The sequence below is a fragment of the Podarcis melisellensis genome (assembly GCF_964234715.1).
Source record: "Podarcis melisellensis genome assembly, chromosome: 9".
NCBI lineage: Eukaryota > Metazoa > Chordata > Lepidosauria > Squamata > Lacertidae > Podarcis > Podarcis melisellensis.
The window spans coordinates 21445663-21463822 of NC_138541.1; the positions used below are offsets into that span (position 1 = coordinate 21445663).

Consider the following 18160-nt stretch of genomic DNA (forward strand, 5'->3'; position numbering starts at 1 on the left):
CATGTGCTCACTAAGAACTACCTCCAGGCAACCAGAGAGGAAAGCTTTGCAGAATTCATTTATGACATTGATCTTTTTGCCTTTCAGGCCACACACGGCACACACAGTTATGCCTGGGCAAGCAAACAGATGACTACACACTTTTTTGCAGGGCGGGATCTTCTGTGGCTTTGCCAGCAGTGCTGAGCACGTGCATCATTCTCCCACTGGAATCAACATTTAGGGAAATCTTTGCACACAGGCCCTCTCCAAACATCCTTTTTATTGCACATTTGTGATTATTTGTGCTCATGATGCTATCGGGGCAACCCTACACAATCCTACTTTCAATACCATTTGTGAATGCAAAAGGTCACACTGCTTCGCTTACACCTAGTAGTAGTAGCAGTACTAGTAGTAACAACAGCAACAATAATTTGTACCCCGCCCATCTGGCTGGGTTTCCCCAGCCACTCTGGGCGGCTCCCAACAGAATATTAAACAGAATAAAACATCAAACATTAAAAACTTCCCTAAACAGGTCACAGGTCTAGTGCACGTCTTGTAACTTCCACTGGCTTTTCATACCACAAATGTCCTGTGTTGTTTGGGGGGTGTTGTCCCACTTTTGTTGCACTATAACCCTTCCGGACAGCAATAATGTAGCATTGAGGAAGCATCACAGAACAACAAGGAAAGCAAAATAAATTGATCACTATTTTTGTGCCAAGGACATGTTGCAAAATATACCTACAATAAAACACCAGTTTAGAGGGGTCCTTGATGTTTAGCGGTTGCTTTAAAATGCAAATTGTATTGTCTTTTAATAATAATAATGCAAAGTTACTGGGATGGAGACAGTGGTAAATGAAGGGTCAGAGCAGACAGAGAGAGAGAGAATGTAATGTTCTTAACGCCTACAGTGGTCCCAAGGAAAACATGTCCTCTTTTTATTTATTTAGAAAATTTATAAACCACTTGAGCAAGGAGCTCCCTAAACAGTGTTCTAACAAAATTATAAATAAAATCCACAAACAAATAAAAAATAAAGATACATAAAACCACCATCACTGTACACAAAGACAAAACCAATACGACTTTTAAAACAAATATAGGTAACTAAATTATATGTATGGGCAAACTCACGAAAACAAGTGAAATTTTCAGCAAGCATTTAAAACAATTTGCTGCCAATAGGCAACCTGTCGATAGGTAAAGTTCCAAAGCACAGGTGTTGCCACACTGAAGTCAACTCCTCACACATGTAGAAACAGACATGATGTGGCTCTTGTAAAAGTGCAATTAAATAGGCACATAGGGAGCAAGATTATTTCTTTGAGTAAGCTGGTCCCAAGAGCTAACATTTGCATTGGGAGGAAATCATCAACTGGCTTTTCTTCTGCTCGCAGAGTTTGCAAGAGAGGGAAAGGCTCAAAATGAGACCTACCTGTGCCAGGGCACTGAAGGAAGGCCAGGACTGAAAGCCATACTCCGAGGCAAATCGTGTTCTGGGGAAGGTGGTCCAATCCCAGCAGTCACTCACATAGTTGTAGTAATGATTATCTCCGAAATGAGTGTCGTAAGGAGCATGAGCTAGCCAGCCTTCCTTGGCCGACTCCAGACCATTGGTAGGGCTGGAGGTAATAAAAGGGCGAGTCTCGTCTTCCTGGGTTTAACAAAACGCAACGCAAGACAATAAATGGAGCTAAGGGCTAATAAAGCATTTCTTTCTTCTTCAAACTAGCTAAACATCTATGATTTCAAAAGCAAAAAAAAAAAAAACAAAGCCAGTTCTGAATTGGTGAATGAGTCATGGCTTCATTTTTCACTAGGCTGAATGAGTTCTGCTCTGCTTATCACACAAATGAATATCTGCTTCCTGGAGTCAGATGCTTGGCTGCAAAGAAACAAATTCAGCATTCAAAGGAAAGCAATCTGCTCTGAAAAATATTGCCTTCAGACTGCGAGACAAATACTAAGGAAAGCATTGTGCGCGGTCAATTTATTTTCGTATGAGGAAAAACGTGCGCATTTTAGGGGAAAAATTGTATAGTCAGCTTCCATCTGAAGGCAAAACTGATTCTTTGGACAAATGCTCAAGGTCTTTACAGGCAATGGGCACACAACTGTTTCCCATCTGTTAGGGAGAGTCTAGAGGCCCTTCCTCCAGGTTACATGTATGTTCCCTGAATGGTTTTTTAAAAAATTAAATAAATCAATCTAGAGAACAAAACAAAAGCACAAATAGTGCAAAGAACTGGAAGATTTTTAAGGCTGAAAATATTTTAGAATTAAAGGAACTGGGAAAATAAAAAGTTCTTCAGCTGATACAAAACATTTTAAAAAATCAAAATCCATAAAGTAGGATTATGAACAGATTGCCCACCTACTGAGAGACCCATGGCTCAATGTGCTTCTACATGTGCACATTCACCCACACTCATCAGCCCTCAACAGCATGGCCAATGGCCGGGGGTGATGGGAGCTCCAACATCTGGATCTCCAACATCTGGAGACCAACATCTGGAGGCCGCAGGCTTCCCATACCATATGAAATGCTCCACTTGAATGTTGATCGCTTCCCCACTGCAGATACCCTGTCTTCTGCCTAGGGCCTACACGGTTCTGTGCTGGAGCAGTTATGCTGAACTGGTCTGCAGAGACTCTCCTGGGTTTTAGACAGGAATCTGCCCCAGCCCTATCTAGAGATGCCTGGGATTGAATCTGGGACCTTTTGAATGCAAATGAGATGCTCTACAGCCCTTTCCCAAAAAAGAAGTTTATAAGAAAAGAGGGTATGTGAATATGCACTTCTTATTTGATAGTGGGAGCATCAGGCTTCAGTCAGAGAGCAGTGCTTAAGTGAATACACTATCTGCTGACTATAAATGCTGAATAAACGGAATGAGAGAGAGAGACATTAGACTTCTCAGTTCTCTACATTTCAGTCTGTCCATTAAAGGTAGTTAATATTTACCTTGCAGGAATGCTTGCAACTTACAAAGCTGGTATGCACAGATCTAAACGCTGCAAAGTGTGATGGGGGAGACCTGCATCTTCAGCAGTCAAAGATACAGGCCAGAGTTACAGGTACACAAGCCAGAATTACAGGCCAGTTGAGGTTTCCTGGCACATTATCCCTGCCCTTTATTAACTTCAGCATTTAGCACAGCAAACACCAGTGGACACACGACAAGCTTGGTCCTTGCAGGGGTATCAAAAACGCAGGTGAAATTCAGAAGATAAAATGGTTGTTAGGGCTGATTTGAGCCCATCAATGGCTATACAGAGAAAACAGATGTTTCCAGATGTTTCCAGATTGTGCCTGATGCATCTTTAACGATAAAGATTTGCCTGCAATGTATGCAAGACTACAGACACGGTTGCAAACAAGAAGAGTAAAATCAGCAATTCAGCAGAACTTTCAAAGCCTGCTATCAAAGCTCAACCCTTCATAGCCTTCTGCAAAGCTGTACTTACAGCAAGAACAATCTCTCGGATATTCTTTACATAAAGCGTGACATAATCGCCGGCATAAACGCTCTTCTTTGCGCTTGGAATAGAGAACCAGTTGTATGCAATTGCTGCTTCATTTTCATTGTTCCCGCTCCATAAAATGATAGACGGGTGAGGTTTTAACCGCTTTACCTGAAACGAAAAGCAGAGCTTTTATCATGTAAGTGCTAAAAAAAAAATGAGTAAAGTCAGAAGTGTTAATGATTAAAGTCCAGGGCATAAAAGGGACATGGTTTCACCAAACGTCTTAATGAATCTGCAAATCAGACACAACTTAAAATAATGTCAGCTTCAGGTGTGGTTTCAACTTTCCAAAGGATTCAAGGTTAGATTTACATGACGTGGCTCTAGAGCTGGTTAAAAATGGCTTTCCTAGCTCTATATTTGGAAGGGGAAAACAGAAGAGGGCGCTCTCAGTGCACCCGTCAAAAATCACAGTGTTTACGCAAGGAAGAGGCAAAGGGGGACTTCAAACCTCCTTCTGATAAGCCTAACTTGAAATTCTTGAATTACTTTCAAGTTAGGCTTATCAGACACAAATATGAGCTCCTTCTTGTTCTGAAGCAATTCCTTCAGGACGCAACACTTGAGCGTGAGGGTATTTTATGGTCCGATTCTATGATTCTAACCTAAGTGTGTTCCTGTCCCAGAGCCTGCCTTTGCTGGATGGGATTTCCATCCATGTTGCACTTGGACCCAGCACAACAGCAGAGGAAGGATGGGGTGGGAACTTTCCTCTCCACAACGCATTTAAAGTGCCCTGGCAGCCAGTTGTCCCATTGGGTTGCATACTCATTGCTTGTCAAGCTGTGCAAACCAGAAGGGAAGATGGAGAGAAGGAAGTGAACAGCAATGGCACTGGCCCTACGCCAGGGATGGTTCTGAATTATACTGGCATACTTTTGACAGCCAAACTGTTCAATGTTCAATCATACAAATTAATCAGCAAGCATTCTTCTATTGTGCATGTGCACCTGTATTATTATTATTATTATTATATTTTTATTTATACCTTCCCTTTTCCCCTGACAGGGACTCAAGACGACTTATAGATAAAAATAAATAAGAACAGCTAGAAACATAGAAAAAAAACATTTAAAGCACCTGCATTATTATTATTATTATTATTATTATTATTATTATTATATTTTTATTTATACCTTTCCTTTTTCCCTGACAGGGACTCAATAACTCAATAACAGCTAGAAACATAGAAAAAAAATCATTTAAAAACAATTCAACATTGATATAATCCATTAAAACCATGCCAATAATTACAACGATAATAGTATTGCACCAGCCCTTTTGTTAAAAGCAGTCAGTTCCCAACAGCCTATTGGAAGAAAGAAGAAAGTCTTCACCTGCCAGTGGAAGGGCTACAGGGAGGGAGCCAGTCTAGCCTCTCTAGGGAAGTAATTCCAAAATCAAGGAGCAGCCACCAAAAAGGCCCTCTCTCGCTTCCTTACTTAAGCATGCCTGTGAGGGTGGCACAGTTTGGTGCATCCGGTTTGCATCCCACCAGCACCCTGCCACTTCTGTTGGATTGGATGCACTTAGGAGAAGGTCACCGCTCACACGAGCGTGACACAACAGAAAGCCAGCAGGAAAACGGTGCAATTATTAGTCATGACTAGGCTTGTATACAGTTTAGGAGCTTGGCCCTACTGGACTGAATACCATACCTGATGAGTAATTTCGGCTCTTACTGAATCTAGGAAGCTGTGGTCAGTTGGGTAAAGAGCAACAGCAAACATAAAGTCCTGCCAAATCTAGAGAATTAAGAGAAAAATGAAAGAACTCAACAAGTAGCCAGTTGACAAACAGTCATGTAAACAGAGTGCATATTTTCTAGCTTGCATCACTTAAAAGATTGTGGAGTACTCATTAATACCACAAACCTATGCACATATACCTGGGAGTAAACTCCACTGAACACACGTGAGCTGAGTGAACAACTGCAGGATTGCACCACACCTAACCAGATTATTATTTTTTTAAAAGCAACACTCTTAATTCATAGAAATTAGGACTTATTTACACAAGCAGTGGCACCGAAAAATGTTGTTAATATAGTTGCTATCTCAAATTAATAGTCGCTATCCAGGTTTGTTAAAGTGCTGCAAATGACCTCATCTAACTATTTCAAACATGGGAAGCTTTTAGCCTCAAACAGCATTGAGGAAAGGGGTTTTCACACATTACATCTTCCTACCAACCACTCACAGGACTCCTGTGCCTTTTGACAGTTAAATGGCAGGCAGAAAATCAGCTCCTCCCAGCATGGAGATTCAGTAAGTAAGGAGAGAAGCTTCCCCTTCTAAATTTCCACCCGCCCTGCAGTTGCTAAAGGCACAGCAGACTTGTCTCTCCCTAGAAAGGTATCAGAAAAGGATCATATTTTTTTTACTCCAGCAAAGTTCTGTTTCCAGAGGGGTTTTGCTATATGGAAGGGTGGATATGTCTTTGAAAGAACAAGCCAAATCATTGGACTTGGATGAGATCCAACAGCAAAAAAATCAAGCTTTACTTGTTTACATCTTTAATCAGAACTTAGGAAGGTGAGCTTATAGGCTTTATATATCTCAAGGTTATGTAGGAATTATTTCTCTGCAGTTTAAAGCAGGTGTCCCCCTTCTAGCCATGTACACAACCTCCTAAAAATGTTCCTCTGGGCCTGAAACTTTCTGTGGTTGGTCTCAAGCCAAAACTGATTTTTAAGTGTTACCTGCCTTCCTAAAGCAAGAATGGCTTTAGAATAATATTAAAGTATCATTGGCCTCTGGCACCTGGACTCCTTTTTTAAAGTGTCTGGAGCTGTAACAGCTAAAGGGTAGAAAGGAACAACTGCATTTACCATTTTTGAACTACATTGGTTCTAATAAAATACTTAAAAAGCAGAGACATCACCTTGCCAACAAAGGTCTGTATAGTTAAAGCTATGGTATTCCCAGTAGTGATGTATGCAAGTGAGAGCTGGACCATAAAGTAGGCTGATCGCCGAAGAATTGATGCTTTTGAATTATGGTTCTGGAGGAGACTCTTGAGAGTCCCATGGATTGCAAGAAGATCAAACCAATCCATTCTTAGGGAAATCAGCCCTGAGTGCTCACTGGAAGGACAGATCCTGAAGCTGAGGCTCCAATACTTTGGCCACCTCATGAGAAGAGAAGACTCTCTGGAAAAGACCCTGATGTTGGGAAAGATGGAGGGCACAAGGAGAAGGGGACGACAGAGGACAAGATGGTTGGATAGTGTATTCAAAGCTACCAACATGAGTTTGACCAAATTGCGGGAGGCAGTGGAGGACAGGAGTGCCTGGCATGCTCTGGTCCATGGGGTCACGAAGAGTCGGACACGACTAAATAACTAAACAACAACGTTCTTTAGATCAGCCTTCGTCATTGTGGCATTCTAAAATATCCAGAGGCCAAAACTCCCAACAGCCCCCAGCTACCAAGGTACTGCTGGCTGGGATGGGAGTTGTAGCCCAAAATATTTGGAGAGCACCTGGTTGATGAAGGGGGCTTCAGACACAAATATGGGATGAGAAGTGAGTCGCTGGGTGGGGCTGAGCTAGTTTCCCAGTAGGGAGGGAGGGGGGTCACTGCTGTCACAGCTAGTGTTTCCACCCTACCCAGGGAGTCGCTTCTGCGTGACAAGGGACAAACAGGAAGCAAAAATGCCTCACGCATTTTGCTCCTCCACTTTCCTTTCCTCTTTGGGCAAAATTGGTGGTGCAGGGATTACATTTCCCATAACAGGAGCATGTATAAGCTGCTATGTAAGGCAGTTTTCTATGTTGCACAATTCTGTGTCCAGGGCAGCTGTCTACCAGCTCCATCTGGTAAGCAGGCTGAGACCCTATCTGCCCGTTGACTGTCTTTCCAGAGTGGTGCATGCTCTAGTTATCTCCCGCTTAGACTACTGCAACGTGCTCTACGTGGGGCTACCTTTGAAGGTGACCAGGAAACTACAACTAATCCAAAATGAGGCAGCTAGACTGGTTACTAGGAGTGGCCACCAAGCCTATATAACACTGGTCCTGAAAGATCAAACCGATCCATTCTGAAGGAAATCAGCCCTGAGTGCTCACTCGAAGAACAGATCCTGAAGCTGAGGCTCCAATACTTGCCACCTCATGAGAAGCGAAAAGACCCTGATGTTTGGAAAGATTGAGGGCATAAGGAGAAGGGGACGACAGAGGACGAGATGGTTGGACAGTGTTCTCGAAGCTACCAGCATGAGTTTGACCAAACTGCGGGAGGCAGTGGAAGACAGGAGTGCCTTGTCCATGGGGTTACGAAGAGTTGGACACGACTAAACGACTAAACAACAACAACAATTTTCATTGGAGAAATGCTGGAAGGCGTGCTGGAAGTTAACAAGGTCTCACTGGACACACGTGGAAGAAAGAATCACGAGTCCTCCCTTTCCCCTAGGCTTACCTAGAGGAAGAAAACAAGACTGGAAATTGTATCTACCTGCTCTCAGCATCTGAGAAGGTTCCATAACCTTTTGACAAGGCCCATTTCGGGCAAAGTAGTTGATTTCATTTCATTTCATTTCACTTTATTTCCTGTTTACTGCTAGGAGTTGCTAGTTCTGCCCAGACTGGAACAAAAAGAAAGCATGCCTTGGTCCTAATCAAGTTTTCAACCCTCTTCTACTGTTGTAAAAAGACTGCAGTATCTAACCCTCCATTTGCTATATGTTGAGCACTTCCATTATCCACACCTTTCTAAAAACAGAATGTTGCTACAACCTAAAGCCTGGAAACCTAATTTTACAGTCTGGCAGGATGCCCAAATACATGGACCTTAAGTCTGATCCAGCACATGTTTTCAAGGTTACAGGTTAATGGGGAAGGGGAAATAAAAAGCTATTTTCAGATTAATTTCGTATGTCAGTTTTAAATATTAGGAGTTGCAGAGTATTGCTTTTTCTTTTCTTTTCTTTTCTTTTTCTTTACCATGATTCCGAGTTCATTGCACATTTCATAGAACTCATCTTGCTCATATATGCCTCCTCCCCAAACACGGAGCATATTCATGTTGGCATCAACCGCCGACTGCAAGAGGATCCTTAACCTGTCAAAACACAAGTGGAACTAAAAGTTAAGCAGATCTGTGGTAGGAGAGAAACTGAATTAGTTGCAGAGAGGGCTTAAGGAAACCTAGCCGGACTTCACCTGAAAGAGTGCAATACTGTAGCTTAAATGGTGTGCTCAGGATTAGCCAAAGCAAAATGAAGAGAGACGTTCAGCAGAAGCGGAGTGCAAATATAGCTATCTTTTAATTGTGGTGTGACCTAGAAAGAATCACAGAATTGTAGAGCTGGAAGGGACCACAAGGGTCATCTATTCCAGCCCCCTGCAATGAAGGAATCTTTTGCTCAATGCGGGGCTCAAACTCTTGATTAAGTGACTCATGCTCTACCAACAGAGCTACCCCAGTGAGGGTAAACGTCACAAGGGCAAGACAGAGAGACTTGGAGGGCCATATTTGGGAGCGTCTGTGGGTCTCGACTTTCCTATTCATTCTCAGTGCTCCTGACTTATCAACTCTAACCTTCTCCTCGTGGGTTAAGTGAATGTGGAGCTCCACACTCTCAAGCAGGGAAGCTCCATAAGTGCATCAGAGCACCCATGCCATCACAGCTGGATGGGGAAATGGGTCTCAAGGGTAGGTTGCAAGAAGGAAGAAACAACGGCATTAGAGGTTTTCAGCCAGCCAGCCCTACCCCAGTTTAATGTGAGAAAAAGCCTTCCAACTTTTAGAGCCTGTTTAGACATAACAACAATATCAAACATTAAAGCTTTTCCAGGACTTTAGCATTTCCAGCAGAAGTTTTGGAGCTGTCTTTTGAATGTTTCTCCATTCCAAAAAAATATATATAAATAAATCCCCTACACTTTCTTTTTTTAAAAAGCATCCTGGAGAAGGCTAAAGTGAACATTTTTGCTTGTTTTCTATGTGAAAGGATTTTTTTAATGAATGGGAGAGTATTCAACATGCAACCTCTATACCTGCAGCTTATATAGTCCCCAGAAGATTGCGCCATAAACTTTACTATTTGATTCTGCTGACTGTATAAAATGGCCATAAAAGTTTACTGAAACTCACAGGAAGGCATGGGGTATAGTCCTCTAACAAGCCTATTCCACATGCCACAAAGGGTTGGGGAGAATCCCTTCTTTGAAATTAGGTCCAGGTTTAGATTTGCCTGCATGTGGAAAACTAATATTTGAGGCAGGTGGATAAGCTAAGGGCCTTCTTCCTGGCATGCTAACTGTTCATCTGCAAGGAGCTTCTGACGTGAGATCTCTTCTAAAGAAGCAATCTCCACATCAATTCTCAACTGATATAGTCCTGAATTGATGCTTTTGAATTGTGGTGCTGGAGAAGACTCTTCCATGGACTCAGTGGCGTAGCATGGGGGGTGCAAGGGGGGCCGGCCGCACCGGGCGCAACTTCTGGGGGGGCGCGCTCGCTGCCTCCGGAGTCGCCCAGAGCCCCATGGCAGCGGCTCTCAGCGCTCGCCGCGGAGGGCGCGCCAGGCAGCCCCTCCTCACCGACGGGCAGCGTTCGCCTGCGGGGCTCGGCCAGCGCGCAGGGATGGCCGCGTGGAGTCGCCGGGGAGCCGCCGCCGCCTGCCATGCCGCCCTGGCTGCTTCAGCCGCGTCCGACAGCCGGCTCGAGGCTCCTTCCGGCCGGGTCTCCCGATGGGGCGCTGCGGGCGGAGGCTCCGGCACCAAGCGCCACGCCGCCCACCCGCCCCGACGGGGCCCGCCCACCCGCGCTGGAGGCCGGCCGGTGCACTGGCCCCAGAGGCGCCCCCTCCCCACGCCAGAAAGAAGCCGCGTCGGGGCTAGCCGGGCCGGGGAGGGAGACCGAGAAGGCTGCGCCGTGACGCCCAAAGACGCGCGTCTTGGCGCAAAGGGGCCCGCGGCACCCAGAAACGGAAGGGACCCTCTCCCCCTGACCCGCCACTGAACTGCAATTCCCAGCTCCCTTGGCAAATCCCAGTCCCCAATCCCCAAGATGCTTTATTTGAGGCAGGGGTCCTTTAATTGCAAAAACAACACCACGGAGGGCAGTAGTCACCACGAAGTTTGCCCCAGAGTAGAGCCGTCAGTATTAATGACCATGGTTAGGGGTTAGGGGGCGCAAATTACTTGCCTTGCCCCAGGTTAGGGGGCGCAAATTACTTGCCTTGTCCCGGGTGCTGACTACCCACGCTACGCCGCTGCATGGACTGCAAGAAGATCAAACCTCTTCATTCTTAAGGAAATCAGCCCTGAGTGCTCACTGGAAGAACAGATCCTGAAGCTGAGGCTCCAATACTTTGGCCACCTCATGAGAAGAGAAGACTCCCTGGAAAAGACCCTGATGTTGGGAAAGATGGAGGGCACAAGGAGAAGGGGACGACAGAGGACAAGATGGTTGGATAGTGTATTCAAAGCTACCAGCGTGAGTTTGACCAAATTGCGGGAGGCAGTGGAAGACAGGAGTGCCTGGCGTGCTCCGGTCCATGGGGTCATGAACCGGAGACGACTAAACAACAACAACATAGTCCTGTAAAAGAGCTGTACTCTCATAGCCAAATTCAGTTCTGGTAAGGCCTACTCAGTATTGGTAGGCAAAAATAAATCTTTTGCACGCATGTGAATGTTTGAAAACCAGCCGCCCAAACTCACCTTTTAGAGGTCACTCTGTCTTGAAAAGAATCAGCTGGAATCCAGTTGGATCCCTTCATAAAAACAGGGAGTCCATTGATTCTGAAATAAAAACTCAAACCAGGTGAGCCAGGAATGGGCTCTTCTACAAGTTCTACTGTTCGGAAATAAACCTGAGGAGAAATTAAAATGTGAATAGTTTTACAGCAGTCACAGACATTAAATAAACCTTTTTCATCAGGATCAGTCAGGAAACTCCTATTTCCCTGCATATTTTTGCCTTTTTTCATATATAAAATATGGGGTGGGAAATGTAACCTGTTTGCAAGATTTATGAAAGTGTTTCTTGTGTATAGAGCGAATTTATTTTAATTTGAGGACGAGATTGCTGGAAGATTTTAGTGCCTCTTCTCCAAACACTTCCCCCCCCCCAACAGACAGCATGTATTAGTGCTGCAAACACCCACACAGTTTGCTTTTGATTACTGAGAGAGAAATTTAATGAAACGACAAGGCTAAACGCTGATTGTAATCAAACTCCATTTACAGAAAGAGGCTAGACGCACCCAAGGCCAGATTAAAAAGGGGCCCAAGTCTCTTCACTAATTCTGCTTCTGATAGAGATCTGCTTCACTAATTCTGCTGCTGCTTACAGAGGAGCAGACAGAAAAACAGCTCTACCTATTGTGCCCATGTCCTGCTTGTGAGCATCCCTTAAACATCTGGCTTCCCCCTGTAAAAAGAAGATGCAGGAGAAGACAGGCCTTTCATCTGATCAAGCAGGCCTCTTCTTAAATTCTTATAACAAAGCAATTAAAGCAAGCTAACACACAGCAGAACGGAATCTTTTAATTTGGGAACTTTTCAAGGAGCAAAAGAATGAGTAAGACATGCTTTCATTTCAGTGAGGGAACTTGTATTAGGACAAGGGGTGCCTTACAAGCTTGGACTACAATTCCCATCATCCCCAGCCACTGGTCCTGCTAGCTAGGGATGATGGAAGTTGTAGTCCAACAACAGCTGGAGACCCAAGTTTGGGAAGCCCTGTTCTACACCATCATCATCATCATCATCATCATCATTTTTAATTTGGACACCGTCGTTCTATCTTACAATACTCAAGGCGGTTTACAAGCTGAAGAAACAAAAAATGCACATCTTATAACAATCTAATGCAACACAAAAATGTGATAAATAACTTTAAAATAGGCAGCCTACATCAAAAAAGTAACATTCAACAATCAATTAGAATAGTATAAAATAATAATATCAACATATAAAAGTTAAACAGAAATCCACTCAACAGTTACAATAATATCTAAATTATAATCAATAAAACAATGGCAAGCCACAGTACATAAAATAATACAATACACATCGAGAAGCAAAGACTAGAGGGTAGAGCAAGGCAGGTGGAAGGTGGCCTTGCCTGATGGAGTCTCTCCCCTCACAGTTCTTCCTCCAGGAACAGCTACACCAAGGATGAGCAGCCTATGGCTCTCCAGATGTTTGCTCTTGCACTCCAACTCTCATTATTCTGGGCCATTCATGTTGGCCTGGAACTGATGGGAGCTGAAGTCCAACAATATCTGGAAGACCACAGGTTCCCCATCCCTCCTCTAGTCAAAGGAAGAGCAAAATCATTCCTCAAGCATTCCAGAAAATGCTCCCAGTTTTTGTGAGCCATAAAAAAAAACAGGTCTCAGGGATGCTGAACTCAAGACTGTATCTTGTTAAGGCTAAATAGGCACAGTCTGCTCAAATTAATTCCTTTCACACTTGATCTTTGTGAAAGCAAGGCGGTATTGAATTGGGGGCAAGGTGCCCCAATAAACTGTTGTGGGTCTCTTTTAAAGGGCAACGCTGACCAGCTTGCTGAGATATGGCCTTTTCAAAGTGTTTTCTTTGCCTGCCGTGGAAATAGGTTGTCAGGAGACAACTCTTGATAACTAGGCATGCAGCTAAAGGTGGCTCGTGTGCAGAGCTTGAGCTAAGAGCTACGCTGCAACCTCAAAAGCTTTGCTTTCTGACAAGGTGGCTCTGGAGTCCAGAAAGATATGCAGTAACGTAGGGCTTATCTCCAGTTTACACCGTCTACAATCCATCGAGCGAAAGGCAGCCTACCAATAACTCAGTAACTTTCTGTTTTTGCTGCCTGGCTAGAATTGCAAAAAAGAGACGGACTGCCAGGCATCTGGGAAACAGTGGTACAATACTGGCAAGTGCTATGTTTGCTATGCACTTCAGAAGTTCTTCCCTGGTTCATCTTGCCTTGGAGGCTACTTAATGAAGAAAAAAATAAAAATAGGAAGCAAGACAAAGGTGTGCAAAATTGGATAGAGGAACATTTTTTTCTCTCTCTCTGGGCCAGGGTGGACCAGCGATGCTGAACATTGGGAGAATTTAGGACAGACAAAAGTTAGGACTCCTTCAAACAGGACATAATGTGCTGGAGAGCCAGTGTGGTGTAGTGGTTAAGAGCGATAGACTCGTAATCTGGTGAATCGGGTTCACGTCTCTGCTCCTCCACATGCAGCTGCTGGGTGACCTTGGGCCAGTCACACTTCTTTGAAGTCTCTCAGCCCCACTCACCTCACAGAGTGTTTGTTGTGGGGGAGGAAGGGAAAGGAGATTGTTAGCCGCTTTGAGACTCCTGAAGGGGAGTGAAAGGCGGGATATCAAATCCAACTCTTCTTCTTCTTCTTTAAAAGGTGATTTAGATAAATTAGATAAATGAATGACCACTGGTCAAGATGAGTATAATAGCAACTCCAGTTTCAGAGGCAGTCTATCTGAATACCAGTCACTGGGGAACGATGACCAGAGAGGGCTATTCTCATCATGTCCTCTTTATGGGCTTCCCATGGGCATCTTGTTGGCCAATATGGGAAAAAGGATGGAGGAACTATAGATATGCCTTTGGTCTGATCCAGCAGCACACGGATTATGTTCATAAACGGGAATGCTCCAGTTTTCCTGCTGAGTTTCCTTTCAAACTTACAACTCCCCCCCTTTTTAAGTCATTCGCTTTTCTTATCAGCACAAGGTCTTCAGGCATGAAGCCAAGCAGTCTCTTGGAGTTGCTAAAAATTTCCGAGAATCCCAAGGTAAAAACTTTTGGTTCAATTGAAATGTGTTTTATTTCAAAAGAAAAAGGATTCATAAAGTGATCCATACTTTTTTAAAAGGAAACAATAAGTAGTGCTTTCCATATAGTTAAATACCGAACTGTTCAGATAGGTCTCCAATCGATGAAAATACTTTTATTTTATTTGGACATATATTATTCCCCAAATAGAAAGAAACACATTTTATAGTCCTGTTTTTTAAACAACAACTGCATTCAGAGGTCTTTGGCACTTGGAAGGGAGATACAACTAATACACAGAGTTGCTATTTTTAACAGCAGATGGGAACTGTTTTTTTCCTTTTAACGCCACAACAAAGAAAGTCTATTGTTCAGGAAATCATTAACCACCAGCTTCGCTGTATAGTAAAAAAAATGTGTATCTTATCAACTATGCCTACAGTTAGGAGAGCACAGCATTTCCTGGAACTAAAGCAAAAAACAAGAGTCAAATACAGCAGACTGTTCCACTTTCCACTGTTTCCACTAAATGAAATAATATACTTATTTATTCTCTCCACTACCAGAGATGAATAGAGATTTAAGTTATCCTGTCAATTGCCATTCGCATGCACCAAAAGGACTCCTGTGTTCTGCAAAATTACTAACTAGGGTGCTTTAAGTCAGCAAACTATTATTGTTAAAGAATACTATAGTTGACAAGAGGAGTCTCAAATTTCCTAAATCTAAAGTTTCAATGCATCACAGCTAAACACTGATGAGAATTTCCACTGCACAATTTCATATCAAAATCACTGCATTTCTGTTTGAAGATCTGTATTGCAGATACCAGCTGCTAAGAGTCCAGAAATGACATGAGCTTGAGAATTTGGAAAGCCCAGCTGTAAATGTTTTCCTCTTGAATTTCAAAGTTGTTAATTTGTCTTCAAGTCTGACTGGCAGTGCAGGTGCTACACAGAGAGGACAGCTAACCAGTAGAATAGTTTGTGCCATCTTCTGATAATTTAAGATCAGGGCTAATCAGAGTGAGGTGGGCAGGAGGGCTGTTTGACTTGAGCCTCAAGCTCAAAAGGGGCCTCAGATTTAGACACCAATGGGGGGGTGGCATTTGCTACGTTTTGCAACCTGCTTTTATGCACATTGGACCAAAATGTGACACACTCTTAAGACCATATGAAGAGTCTGCTCAATCAGGCCAATGCCCCAACTAATCAGGTGTCCTGTTCTCACAGTGGCCCAACAAGATGCCTGAAGGAAACCCACAAGCAGGACCCCTCTTGTGATTTCCAGCAACTGCTGTTCAGAAACACTACTGCCTCCAACTGAGGAGTCAAGAGCCCAGCCATAACGACTAGCAGCTTAGAGCCGCAAATTTAAGCAAATGAGAAACGACATTTAGTAAAAGATTGCATCATCTTAAATAGTTCGCAATATTGCACAAAAGATACGATTCTTTTCCTTAATAACTAGAGCATTTGCACAGGGCGAAAAATGCTAGAAAAGACTGCTGAAAACCACTTCCAGGTGAAGGAGCTCCATGTGAGGGCTGTAGTGTTTGCTTATCACATTGACTGGCCTGATCACCTAGAGCAGTGGTCAGCAACCTTTTTCAGCCATGGGCCGATCCACCGTCCCTCAGACCATTTGGTGGGCCAGACTATATTTTTGGGGGGGAAATTAACGAATTCCTATGCCCCAGAAATAACCCAGAGATGCATTTTAAATAAAAGGACACATTCTACTCATGTAAAAACACCAGGCAGGGCCCACAAATAACCCAGAGATGCATTTTAAATAAAAGGACACAGTCTACTCATGTAAAAACATGCTGATTCCCGGACCATCCGCAGGCCAGATTTAGAAGGTGAATGGGCCGCATCTAGCTCACGGGCCTTAGGTTGCCTACCCCTGACCTAGAGAGTTTCCACCCCAGTGGGTGCTAGGAATGTGCCTTGGTGGTCACTTGGAGCGTCCGTAGAGCTGCTGCCAGTCGTGTCTAGTGTGCTAGACAGACCAATAGTCAGACTCAGCATAAGCAAGCTTCCTGTGTTCCAGACTTGACATACCTTAGAATGCTTCTCAATCTTGCAACCTCCCTCTGCAATGAATGTAGTTGTCATGTTGTACCCAGTCTGGTTCCCATGTCCTCTTGGCCACCAAGTCTCCAGTGCTGCACCCTTTTTAAAAGAAAAGAAGCAAGTGAAATTAAAATTTAAAGAGTCCAGAAAAGATTATGTTGATAGCACAAAGTGCTTAAGTAAGTTTTCTTCAAATAGCAAGCCATCAATGGGAGCAAGAGCTTATCTGGAGCAGACAGAAATTCGCACCCACAGCCCTGCCCTTGCTGCCAACCTACACCACCCCAGCCTTCTCCAGGTAAGCTGCAATGATACCAGTGTCCAGAGGGGGCTCTGTCCAATGCATTGGCCATTAGTGGTCTGCACCATGGAGTTATAAAAGATCTTCTCCCCACATTATTCTTCCCAGCACCCAGCCAAGCCATGTAAAGCAAGGCAATGCTCTGATTCAAGGCAAGCAGCTAGCTCTCACCTTGAGCCCTTTAGCATGTTAGAGAAAGAGTTCTAGGTTGGAGGAAGATGGGTGCTCTTCAAGCCCCAAACAATGTAGGAAGCATGGAGCATGGAACAGGAGCATTTCTATGTGAGGCTGAAGATACACTGCAACACAGTTACCACAGGTATGAAATTCACCGCATGTAATGCCTTAAGAAAAAAATTAATGAAAATGATTTATAGGCGGTACATGACACCAGTCAAGCTTGCAAAAATTTACCATTTGCCCGAAAATAAATGTTGGAAATGTAATGAGACTGAAGGTACATTCTTTCACCTTTGGTGGATATGCCCAAGGATTAAGACATTCTGGGAGATGATTTATAACGAAATGAAAAAGGTATTCAAATATACCTTCCTGAAGAAACCAGAGGCCTTTCTCCTGGGCATGGTCGGCCAATTGGTGCCAAAGAAGGATAGAACTTTTTTTATGTATACAACAACAGCAGCAAGAATACTTATAGCGAAGTATTGGAAGACACAAGATTTACCCACCCAGGAAGAATGGCAGATGAAGTTGATGGACTATATGGAACCGGCGGAAATGACTGGCAGAATCCGAGACCAGGGAGAAGAATCGGTGGAAGAAGATTGGAAAAAGTTTAAAGACTATTTACAGAAATATTGTAAAATTAATGAATGTTAGAAAAATGTGGGAATGAAGTTATATGGCTTTAGTAGAAATGTTATAAGGAATTAAGTATAAATAGATTATTAGAGTATTAAAAGAAAAAAATAAGGTTAGAATATGTTAAGATAATTATAGGATAGAAAACAGAGGAAGATGGAAAGGAATTGCTGAAACAATTAACAGAAGTGGAATACAAAAAGGGAGGTGTGAGGAGGTCATTGAAATAAGCGAATGAAGGATAGGATGATGAAATTGTATGATGTGTTGTAAATTGTTTTTATTTTGTTGTGTTAGTTTAATATGTTAGTGTTGTGTGGTGTTTTTGTATTGTATTGTATTGTCTATTTTGTTTTGTAATGTCTGTAATGTTTAAATTGTTGGAAAAGTAATAAATATTATCTTAAAAAAAAAGAAAAAGAAAAAATGAAGATACACTGCAACACGTTCTTGTTGGTTCCCACTTCTTTCACCGTCGGCAATCATTTACAGAGCATTTTTAGCATGAAAATTGCACTTTGTTTTGTAGGTCACTGTTCCAGACATGCTGCGCAAAAGGCATTGACTTGCAAAGCTCCCATTCATTCCAGTGGGTCATTTTCAATGAGGCTTGAACAGATGTTCCCAGGAGATCCTCCTCAGTGCATCCAAAAGCAATATACTGTATCTGAATCTTTCACAAGGGAATCAGCCCCACCCTG

The 18160-nt window shown here is 43.3% G+C and overlaps 1 protein-coding gene across 4 annotated transcripts in view; it reads right to left on the reverse strand.

Annotated features, from left to right (window-relative positions):
- The window catches only part of MANBA (mannosidase beta), a 204695-nt gene that overhangs the window by 148222 nt on the left and 38313 nt on the right, over positions 1–18160 (reverse strand). For all 4 annotated transcript variants that reach the window (XR_014171608.1, XR_014171609.1, XM_081924908.1 and 1 more), the window contains exons 7-12: positions 16325–16435; positions 11192–11343; positions 8465–8582; positions 5178–5264; positions 3460–3627; positions 1427–1645 (exon numbers count right to left, since the gene is read on the reverse strand). Coding sequence is in view for 2 of the 4 variants with exons in the window: in XM_081924908.1 (XP_081781034.1) it covers positions 1427–1645; positions 3460–3627; positions 5178–5264; positions 8465–8582; positions 11192–11343; positions 16325–16435 (855 nt within the window). In the remaining 2 variants the exon portion in view is untranslated. The remainder of the gene's footprint in view (positions 1–1426; positions 1646–3459; positions 3628–5177; positions 5265–8464; positions 8583–11191; positions 11344–16324; positions 16436–18160) is intronic.